Raw genomic sequence first — 11529 nt, 5'->3', positions numbered from 1 at the left:
AACTGAGGAAAAAAAAAGTTATTTAACCAGCCCAAAGTCACACGGTTTGTAAGTGAATCCACATGGCTGCCTCCACCCAGCCTTTGAACTCTTAAGTCTTGACCGCAAAGCAACTGCTACCTCTCACAGACTAGCAGGAAAACATAGTGTTCCCTTTTAACAATATATCGCGGAAGTCTTTGTCAACAGGTATATTCATCAGGTCCTTATTGGGCTTCCCAGTTTTTCCCAGTTACAGCGGACTCTGAAGAGCTCCTTTGAGGGCACACTTCTCTGAGCACTCATACGTTTATTCCTTAGTATAAATTCCTGGAAACCTGCACAGTTGTTTACATCGTGACCAACTGCAACACTGGAAGTGCGGTGGCTGAAGGAGTGGGAATCCGTGGGTGGGTTGCGCCTCAAAATCCCTGCGGAACTTTGTCAAGATGTGCTCGGAACCCACCTCAGAATGCCTGTGGTGGTTCCGGGCACTGGCGTTATTTTAAAGGACTGCAGGAGATTCTGAGGTACCCGGGGTGAGGCAGCTGGAGTAAGCGCGTGGTCGCGGCAGGTGCAAGGGCGCAGAGTTTGTAAAATACACTCCGTACTTGGGCAGTTCGCGAGCCTCGGTAGCCGCCTTCGTAAGGGGCTTGGGAGAAACGCGACGTGAACGATCTCCATACTCCTCCGGGCCCCAGTGCTGGGGTCCAGTTTTGATTCTACCCGCCACCCAAGCGGGCTGGGGGGACCGGGGCTAGGGTGGGGGAGAGACAGCTGGGACGATGACGTAATGTGCTCAAGGCTTACTCTGGGGGCGCCCAGCGGGCGGGGGCGGGGTGGAAGGTGTTAACCCTTCATTCCCCAGCGGGTGGATGGAGTAGCTTGTGGAGCCGAACCAACAGAAAAGGGAGCGGTTCCTTTAAACTACGGGAAGGAGGTTGGGCTGAGGACCTGGAGGCTTCTCTTCGCATTCGCTAAGAGGCCGCCAGGGGAGGGGCCTCGATATGCAAATCTGAGCTGCTGATCGTTGACGCGCCATCACCCCACGCGCCGCTTCGCGCGCCGATTGGCCAGGACGAGCCTGGTCCCATTGACAACAAACAAGGGGGCGCGCGCGGCCTGGGGGCGGGGCCACAGAGGGCGCGGGTTGGGGCGGGGCAATGCCGCCCCGCCCCGCCCGCGCGGCGCAAACATGGCGGCGGCTGGCACCGGCCGGTGAGGCGGTATCCGGCGGGGGCTGTTGGGTGTCATGGGCAGTGACGGCGGCACCGCCCCCGCGTCTCCCTGAGCGGGACGGCAGGGGTTCCTCTGCACCGAGCCGGGCGATGGACGGGAGCGGAGAGCTGGGCGGTCTGGAGACCATGGAGACGCTCACGGAGCTGGGCGACGAGCTGACCCTAGGGGACATCGACGGTGAGTGGTGGGTGGGTGGGTGGGTGGGAGTGCGGGGGCGCTCGGGGAGGAAGGGGTTACGGCGGCGCGCGCGGGTGCGCGTGCGCCCACCCCCCGGCAGCCCCGTCTCGCGCGGGAAGACCCTGCAGGCGCGGTCGACCCGGCTGTCCCCAACCCTTCCGGGCGCTGTGGGTTTGAGCCCCTCCCGGCCGTTCTGCTCGGGCAGGCCGCGGGATCTGCTTCGGGGCGCCTCGTGTCCGGAAGCGCAGCGAGGGTCGTGGGGTCGGGAACGCGGAGCCGGGGGCGTCGCGGGGGCCTGGCGGGAGCAGCCAGAGGAGAGCGCGCGACCGCTGCCTCCTTCGCGCTCCTACACGCGCGGTGCGAGGTCACGCTTGCCCGCCCAGTGGCTCCGCGTCGCACCTGTCACTCCACTCCCGACCGCGTGGGCGGCTTTGGGGTTCCCCGGGCCGGGACCCCAGGCTCTGCGCCCTCACCCCTGGTCTTCCCGGGGTTGAAACAGGGCCGAGTCTCCTGGCGCCTGGGAAAACTTTGGGCAGCGAGCGGCTGCAGAAGCAAGTTGCTGATGAAGCGAGCGGTGGCGGCGGAGTGTGGACGCATCTCTCCGGGATAGAGACCCGGGCGCTCCTGCTGTTGCGCTGCAAAGGGAGTTGAGCAGCAGGAATTTTGAGCTGTGGCCCCTCGGGGACAGGCTGGGGAGCGGGTGGCCTTTGTTCCGGCGACCTTAACAGCGGAGAGGAAGAGCTGGTAGGAGCACAGGGATCATTTTGTGATCACGGAACCCAAAGTTTGGAGAGGGTCAGCGACTTGCCCAAGGTCACCCAGCTGGTTACGGAGCACAGTTCCTGGGCCAGTGTTGGTGTCGCTGCTCCATCAAGCTTTCACCTGCTCCTTGGGGGCGAGGAGTCCAGTGAATAGGTTAGTCATCATAATAATAACTCTGAATAGGTGGGTTCTTCTGATATTCTAGGCCCCAAACGCTTAAATTGTTTCACTTATTCCTTACTACAGTCCTTTAAGATAGATACTCTTTTTGCTCCCATTTTACAGGAGAGTGAGGCCAGAAAATGTTAACTTGTTTAAGGTCGCTCATTTTAGATTGTCCAGAACCCATACTCTTAATCAGTAACTCAGGTGCATTGTGCTCTTGAGTTTACAAAGTGCTTTCATGTCCAAGATCTCACTACAGCCTTGCAGGCAGGTATGATGACTACAATCTCATTATACAGATGAGGAAACCGAGGCAGCAGAAGATTCTCTTCCAGGGGAAGAGATAGTGGCAACAGCTAATTGAAAAGAATCCGTTTCCCATTTTGCTTCTGTAACATTTCACCCCTTGGCCTGACTTTTCTTTCTGATTTTGGTCATACAGGCAGTGTGGTAAGACCCTTAAATGACGCCCCAAGTCTAACTACAGACTTTTCCACTGAATGCTCAGAAATACAGAAATGTGTTGACAAATGGGGGAGGGAGGTTCTTGGAACTTAAGGGCAGCTAACATGTTTTGAGTACTTAATGTGCCAGGCACCGTGTTAAGCAGTCATTGCACATTAATGTCCTCAATCCTTAACAAGTACCATCAGGTAGAGACTGCTTGTTATACTACATTCATCCCCTCTTCATAGATCCTGAAACTGAGGCTCAAGGCAGTTCATTAACTTACCCAAGGTTACACAGCCAGTAAGGAGCATGTCCTAAACTGTCCACTAGCAACCTCACACAAAGAAATTCATGTGCATTTTGCATTCCCATTCCAAAACTGATCCTTATTTATCTTAATTTGTAATGTGTTAAAGTACCTGGTAGTTAAGTATTAACCTTATCCCTATAGATTTCTGAGTAATATGTATGTTGTGGAAACTACCACAGTGGTTCCATGGCTTCACAGGGCTCCATATTAGATTTGGGAGAAAATGGCTCCCTGTCTTCACTGGTCAACAAGTATTCAAGTGAGAGCTGTAGGGAACATGAAAAGATAGGAAAGATAGAATTTTATGGCTTTGTGGAGTTTGAGATGAATAATAGTAAAACTGTAGTGCTGAGTATAGAACAGCTCACAGTTATGCAGAGCAGTTAGTGAAAGTAAGCGTGGAGGGAGCTTGGTAAAGGCTGGCTTACCAGGAAGACCACACCAAGGAGATGGCCCTGGATGTGGGTCTTAGAGGAAAGAAGGGTTGGGTGGGCTGAAGGCCAGTGGTCTGCAGTCACAAATATCCCTGAAAACTTACCCATCCATCTCCCTCCAGAACATCAGCCCCATGAGGGCCAGGGCCTTGCATTTTGTTTCTTTCACCTAGAATTAAATATTTGTGGGGTGCCTGAATGAATCCAGGGACCTTGAGCTAGGCAGGATTCTAAGTTATACTAGACTCAGCCCTTGGTGTTGGCTTAGGTCAGAGCTGGCCAGCCCAGATGCTTCTAGGAGCTGGTTGGGTGAGGAAGAAGAGATGCTGTGGGTAGTGGGGGAGAGAGGGTATGTGTCACCTTGAGAGCACATGCCAGCCTCTAGGAGGTAGCCATGTGGATGTGAGGTGATGATCCTAAGAAGGTGATAGGATGGGGATAAGAAGTGGCCATTGTGCAAGGTGCTGGATGTGACAGGACATGGCCTCAGTGAAACTTGGCCCTGAAGGCAGAGCAGAGGTGGAATCCTAAGATCCCATTAAGGCTTTGATCCTGGGCATTGGGAGGGCTCAGAAGCTAGCAGGAAGAGCTGGTTTGGGGAGGTGATGAAAATTTGTCTTAAATGGACTGAAATTGAGGTGCTAGTAGGAAATGGGAGGCAGATAGGAGAAGGTTAAAACTGGGGATGGAGATTGAGGACTAGTCACCCACCCATATTGATGAGTTGAGTATAGAGGTGAGAGGAGAAGATGGAACCGGAGGTCAAATCAGGTGAGGGAAACATAATAACCTAAGGGGAAGTGAGCTTTTTGAGGAGCAGTTAGTGGATGATGGAGATAGTGCTGCAGAAGACAGCACGGATGACAAGACTATGAAAGGACTCATGGGATTTGGCAGTTAGGAGTTCCACCTTTGACACAGCAGTCAGATGGGGTGGTCCAAGGCCAGGTAAACCAGAACGAAGTCAGGAGTGAGCGGGGGGCGGGTGGACAAGTAGAGGCAGCTGTTCTCCGTGGAGAAGGTTGAAGCAACTTTTCGGTGAGCTAATTTACTTTCTGTCCTCATGGATTTGCCTATTCTGGACATTTCATATAAATGCAATCATGCAATATGTGGCCTTCTTCACTTAGCATAACGTTGAGGTTCATCCGTGTTGCAGCACGGTGTTCCCTTATATGGATGCACCATGTTTTGTTTATCCATCCATCAGTTTTTGGACATTTAGGTTGTTTCCACTTTTTGGCTATTATAAATGAAGCTGCTGTGAGCATTCGGGTACAGGTTTTTCTGTGGACATATGTTTTCTTTTCTCTTGGGTAGATCCTCTACGGTTTTTGTTGCTGTTTGTTTTTTCCTAGCGCTCATAGTAGCCCCATTTATTCACTTGCTTACTTTCCATGTTCCCGTAACTAATGCAGCCTTAAATCTTGTGACAGAAACTCAGTTTGGTTGTCAGTTTTTTTTTTTTTTTTTTTGCGGTATGCGGGCCTCTCACTGTTGTGGCCTCTCCCGCTGCGGAGCACAGGCTCCGGACGCGCAGGCTCAGTGGCCGTGGCTCATGGGCCCAGTCGCTCCGTGGCATGTGGAATCTTCCCGGACCGGGGCACGAACCCGCGTCCCCTGCATCGGCAGGCGGACTCTCAACCAGTGCTCCACCAGGGAAGTCCAGTCAGTTCCTTTTATCGCCCTTGTTGATGTCTCTCCTGGGGCCTTCCCTCTTTTTGCCCCATCTGATGCTTGTCTAGGTCTGCTGTTTCACACTTATCCTGGGTCTACCCTTAACCATCACCCGGGGTCGGGGGCGATGTTGAAGCCCTTGTTCCCTAGTTCTTGTTTTTTTTTTTACTCCCTTGTTTTGATGGAGCACATCCTCCAGTAGCTTCCTAAGGAAGTGTACTTTAGAGGTAAATTTGTGGGGCTTTACCTCTAAAAATATATTCTGACGTCTCCAATTTGATAGTTGGGGTGGGTTTAGAATTTTAGGTTGAAGGCATTGCCTCATTGTTTTCTAGCTTCCAGTAGTTGAGAAATCTGATACCATTTTAATTCCTGACCCTCTGTGTGTGACACGTTTTCTCTGAAAACTTGTGGGCTCTTGTCTTTGTCCTTGGTGCTCTGAACTCCACGATGATGTCCACTGATGGGCTGAGCTGTCAGTCACTGTCCCTGCTTGGTGGGCTCTGAAGGGCTCACAAAGTCAGATACCTACATTCATACAGTCCTCTTGCTGGTAGCCCACCCTGTGCCCTAGGCTTCAGAGTAACTTGCTGTTCCTGAGCCTTTGGGTGGCACTGTCTTGGGCCTCTGCTGGCTTCTCCCAGCAGTCAGGCACTGGAGAGGCGCTCTGTAAAAGTGTGTCTAACGAGGAAAGGAAGGCGCTTCAGGTTGAGGTGTTGGGTGGGCCCCTAGTCGAGGTGTCCACATCACTGGGAAGATCGGAGTGGCCAGCCTGTGTCGGGGAAGGTGTGGCCAGCACACCACTGGCAGGGAGGCGAGGAGACGGGTAGAAACTGGCTTCGTGTCTCTCCAGTGAGTCATACTTCGGAAAAACTGCTCAGTGAGGTGAAGCAGAGATCTACTTTTTACCCCTTTTTGAAGATGTAAGCTTTCTCTTGACACTAGAACATATATCACTGTTGCTAGTGTTTGACTTGAAAGAGCTGCTGCTGCTCTTAGCTTATTTATTTTCTGCCAGTTTTTAGCGCCTGGTCTCATCCGGTTCCATTTCGTGGGATACATCTTCTAGGGTTGCTCATACCACTGAACCAGTCTCCTGGGGTTTCTCCTTCTTCCTGGGTCTGTTTGGTTTCGCCCTTGACAAACGTGTTGCATTCACACCTGGGCCTTTGGTCCAATGTTCTTGAGCGCTGCCTGCCTCTCATGTCAGTCTTTTCTGTCATTCTCATACTCAGCTATGGTCTTGGCATTTTTTCTTGGCATTTTTAAAAAAGTGTATTTTTGCTCCTGTATTGAATAGATCTTTTCTTTTCTCAATTTCATAATTTAAAAAAGAAGTTCTTAAGCAACTTTATTCAAATAGCGCTCCCTGAATATCAAATTGTCTATCCTGCTGGATTCTTGTCTGAACTTTATTAACGTGCACATGAAATGTTACAGCATTTTCACTTACGGGTTGCTGTATGTTGAAACAGTTGAGGTATAATTGCCTGTGATCCAGTGTAATTCATCTGAGGGGGCAAATACCTATCCATGTCCCCGTGGAACATTTGCATCATTTGCAGTTTTTCATTAACATAAGTACTGTTGCCCTGAACACAGATGAGCAGATCACTTTAGAGTCAGTTCGTTGGTGCGTGTTTCTCGTCAAGGACTCTTCAAGTGAAGAGCTGGGTGACAGCTCTTACACACTGCCAGCTGTAGCCCTTTCATTTTTTAAAACTTTTCCAGTGTTATAAATTACTGTGGTGATTGGAACTTACCACTTGGAAAATATTTTCATCTTTTCAAAAAGGTGATACATTCATATGACGAAATAAAAAGTATGAAAGGGTACTGTGAAAAGTCTTGCCCCCAGCCCTGTCACCATCTGCTTAGGGCCCACAACCCCAAGTTATTAATTTTTTAGTTTCTTTTACATCCTTCAAAACTTAATGCAAATAGAAGCAAATAGCAAGTATGGATTTTCATTTTTGCCCCCCTTTTTATTTTTCACAAATAACGTGCTATAAGCTGTGTTCTTCTGCAGCTTACCCTTTTTTTTTTCCACTTAACAGCGTACCTTAGAGATCTTTCCAGTCTTTTTCACTGCTGCATGGTTTTCCATTGTATGGATGCACTGTAATTCATCCAGTCCCTTTTTGCTGGACATTTGAGGGTGTTTCCAGCCTCACTATGAAAAACATGCTGTGGCGAATAGCTGTGTAAATTCGTCACTTCACACATGTGCAGGTGTTGGAGCAGGATAAATGACCGGAAGTGTGCGTCAGGGTGGGGTGGTGATATCTACACCATAGGTGCTGTAAGAGTCAAATGAGATAAAACATGTGAAAGGAAGGGGCAGGTACTAACATCCTCTTCTGGCTCATTTGTGGTTTTGATAGATCCTGTCAAACTGCTCTCCTCACTAGATGTACCAGTTTACTCCCCCACCAGTGTGGAGGAGAGGGCCTGTCCTTCTCAGCTTCCGGCTAGAGTCTGGAACTCTAGTCCCTTATTCTGCCTGTCTCTTTGCCACATGTATGCCAGTTAAGGGCTGATGCTGCCCCAGCCCCCCAACAATGCACATGTATAGACCCCTCTGTCCTGGCCTCCTGGTTCCTCATATTTCTTTTCTATACTTGAGACCACTGGACAGTCAGTGGGCAGCCACCAACTTTCTGAGCAATCCCTTCCTGTGCCTCTAATGTTCCCTTTGCTTGCCCAGGACCCTAGTGGTTGCGGCTGTTTTACTCCTCTGCTGCCTTTGGTTTCTTGGAGTGGTCCTTTGTCTGGTTTGCTTGCTCTCTATACTTTTAAAATTGCTCCTGAAGGTACAGCAGCAGTTCCTTATTTTCAGCCCTCTGCCTTGGGGGACTTGAAAAATGACTTCTTGCTTTACATTGTTTCAGTGGGACTCTTTCCTGTCTGGGTTCCTTTTCTTGGTGTCTTGGTGGCAGCCCTTGCTGCCCCAGAATTTCAGTGCATCCTCCATCCTCGCATAAAAATTCTTTGGGGCTCTCCATTCCTATAAATAGTGTTCTGGAAGTTGCTTCCTTTCATTCTGATTCTCTTCAGACCACCTTTCACCAACATCTGCAGACGTTTTAGGAAATGCCCTTTTGTTATGAATAGCCTCACTTCTCACAATACTTTCCTTTGAACTTTTAAAAGTCAATTGTGGTAGTTTTTCTGAGCTAGTTGGGTGGGCTTTCCGTGATTATTTGTTGGGCAGGACTGAAATTGACTTGTGATTGCTGTTTTCCATTGTGTGATTCTTACAGACATACACTGTATTTGATAACAAATATGGGACCGTTTCATCTTGATCCTACAGGTGTACCATCATTTATCCTGAGGTGCATCAGTTCTCTAGGTGAAGGTGACTGTCTTATTCTTTATTAATTACTGACTGTCTCTGCAGTCACTGCTACTTTTCCATCCTTCATGAGGTTTTGAAATCACACTGTAGGCAGCACCCGCTACATGCCCAGCACCATGTCTGGTTAGACCTGCAGTTAAGACCCTTACAGAGGGCCTGTTTTGTGCTGGGCTCTGGGTACAGCACTAGCAGGGTAAGCAAGGTCCCTATCCTCACACAGTGTGTATGGCCCTTTACCTACATTGTCTTTTGCTCTTAATTTTTTTTCAATTCCACGGTGTGTTACAGATGAAGAAACTGAGACCCAGATCACAACTAGTAAGTCATAAAATGGTGACCTCGGTCCACACGAGTCCAAGTCCAAAACCCATGTACTTTTCCTCTACTCCATGCCAAATCCCCATCTGATGTAGCGGGCTTCAGAGTTGTGAACACAAGGTGGAGTGGTGGGCTGAGGCTGGAGAGACCCAGGATCCTCTCTGCTCAGGTACACATTCAGACCACATGTGTTTATCAGGAAGGGTCTGCCCTGTGCTGGGCACTTCAAGTGACTTCCCCTGGGTCCTGCAGCACTTCTCTAACCCTTAGTTTCTGCTGTGGGGTGGGGAGTGGGGATGTCTGCATCACAGGTGTTGTAAGACTTGAGTGAGCTACAGCACATAAAAGGAAGAGGGCAGAAAATAACATTCTCTTTGACTCTATCTGAGAATGAATGAGGAACTACAGTTTGCAAGTTGACTCTTAGGACCAAGGGCCCTTTTTTAGAATACAGTTTTGGAATGTTTGTTCTTTTCCTTTTGAAGGTGGTGGATGGGACACAAAGGAGCAGTCACAGAACAGGGTAAAGTGTTCCACTTCTGGACCACAAGCCTCAAGGGTTAAACTTTGTTGACATGATGGAATTTTTTAAAGAGTAGCAGATCCCAGAGCCTGGGCCTCAAAGTAAGGCTCTCTGGGGAACCTCTGTTTAGAAACTAATCCTAAACCATTGAAGGGCTTGGAAACTGGAAAACAGGACTCGTTCTGCATCTCTCAGGCCTTTGGAATTGCTAATGAATACATGTCTAAATGTCCCTTATAATCTGGCTTCTGCATCTGGTCTGTTGGGTTCAGGGTCTAGTTTGGAACAGTGATGAAATTCCTCTGGCTACTGAACCAGATGTGGAACTGCCTTGTTAAACCGGTGTCTTCTTAGCTCAGGCCCTCACCATCCCATAGCAACAAGTGGAAATAATGCTTCTTCCTAAGTGTGGACATTCCTACGAGGCCTTACACTTTACAGAAGTCCTTCTGATACATTTGTCTTCCTAACAGTGCTGTGAGGCGCTTGATTTTCATATCCATTTATATCCATTTTGCAGATGAAGACATAGAGACAGATAAAATGATTTGCCCATGGTTTACTGGGCTCATGAAGTGGAGTCAGGAGTTGAACTTGGGCCTTCTGACATGGCCTCCTGTACTCTTCCCTGCCCTGTGGGAATGAGGTGGGAGATGCCCTGACTCAGGAAGCCTGTCTAGGAGCCCCTGTTCTGGTCAGTAGTTGTTTTAAAATTTTTAAATTTAATTAAAAAAATTTTGTTCATTCCAGTTCAGTGTGAGTATCCACTACATTCGTAGCACATCACTAGACTCTGGGGTGTTAGAGATGAATGAAACTGTCCCAACTTTCACGGAGCTGACATCTAAGCAGCCAGTCAGAATACAAAGCAAAATGCAGAAGAGGCCAGAACAGAGGAATAAACTCCAGGTTTTTGGAGCACTAAGGAAGGGAAGTAGGAAAATCTTCACAGAGACTTTGGCGTTTGAGCTGAGTTGTGAAGGGTGAGTGAACAGCATTTTAGAAAGGAGAATTTGGAAAGGCAAAATGTTCATTTTGACAGAGCTGGACCAAAGTTGGGAATAATTTGGCATGTTCTGGGCATATGTGATTCACTGTGGCCATAGTACAGTGTAGAACAGACGGTCTCAAACTTTAATGTGCCTAAGAGCCCCACCGGGGTACAGCCACTTTGAAAGGTTTGACCACTGTGCTCAGGTGATTTGCAGGCTATACTCTTGATGACTGTTGTTTGCTGTCTTCCTCAAACACAGCTTTGATTGGGTCCCTCTCCTGCTTCAGTATGTCCTGTGTCAGTCAGGAGGCTTGGTGATAAGCAGCAGAAGCTGCCTCTGGCTAGCTCAAACAGAAAAGGAGTTTATTGGAAGGATGGTGCACAGACTGATCAGAAAACCTGGAGAGTCAGACTTGGAAAATGCGCTGGAGCCAAGGGCAGCTCAGCAGCAGAGTCCAGCTGAGGAGAGCCTGGAGCAACCTGTTTAGGACCGCGCTGCCTCAGCGATCTCTGCCTTGTCTCTGCTTCCTGGGGTCATTCCTGCAAGAGTCATGTTCCTGGTGGGATCATGCATTCATCAGAGCCGACCTGCAGGAAACCTTACCACCAAGACCACCCAGTGGGCGTTCTCCAAAAGGAAGATCAGGGTGCTGATGGGAGGGTCGGGTTGAAGGATGACAGACAAAACAAAAGTTGCAGATGTCCACTATGTTTTCTGTGCTATGCCGTATGGCACCGTTAAGGCCTTTCACAACTTAAGTGTAAGCAGCTCCACCTCTCCACTCTGTTCCATGTGCTGTCCGCTGCATCTCCTCCCAGGACATTTCCTGGTGCTGTGGTTTTGCTCAGACTGTTTCCTTTGCCTGCAATACATGTCCCTCTCTCTAACTCATGAAAGTCTCTTCACCCTTCTAGGCTCCACTTTCACTGCCTGCCAGGATGGGTCAGTCCTCTCTCTGCCCTCTGACAGCCCTTTCTTTGTGAGGCACCTGTCTGTTCTCGCCCTTGTCATAGTTTGTAGAGTTGGTTGGATTTCTCCGTCTTCCCTGTGAGGTTGGGGGTGGGAAGGGAAACGACACTTCGGAGCCCTTCCTCTATGCTGGGTCCCACTCCCGGCACTGCAGTGCACAGTTGTATGCG

General features: G+C 49.4%; 1 protein-coding gene across 2 annotated transcripts in view; it reads left to right on the top strand.

The window, feature by feature from the left end:
- Positions 1-1292: 1292 nt before the first annotated feature.
- SREBF2 (sterol regulatory element binding transcription factor 2) overlaps positions 1293-11529 on the top strand; it is a 60457-nt gene continuing 50220 nt past the window's right edge. Inside the window, exon 1 of one of the 2 annotated variants that reach the window (XM_030855788.3) lies at positions 1293-1395. In XM_030855788.3, coding sequence (XP_030711648.3) covers positions 1308-1395 — 88 coding nt within the window. In that variant the 5' untranslated portion in view covers positions 1293-1307. Of the gene's footprint in view, positions 1396-1947; positions 2311-11529 lie in introns of those variants that run through there. The other variant, XM_060306891.2, reaches the window with a different exon arrangement.

Source organism: Globicephala melas, chromosome 10, assembly GCF_963455315.2.
Source record: "Globicephala melas chromosome 10, mGloMel1.2, whole genome shotgun sequence".
NCBI lineage: Eukaryota > Metazoa > Chordata > Mammalia > Artiodactyla > Delphinidae > Globicephala > Globicephala melas.
The sequence above is the reverse complement of the archived record's forward strand: the minus strand, read 5'-3'. Positions and strand labels throughout refer to the sequence as shown.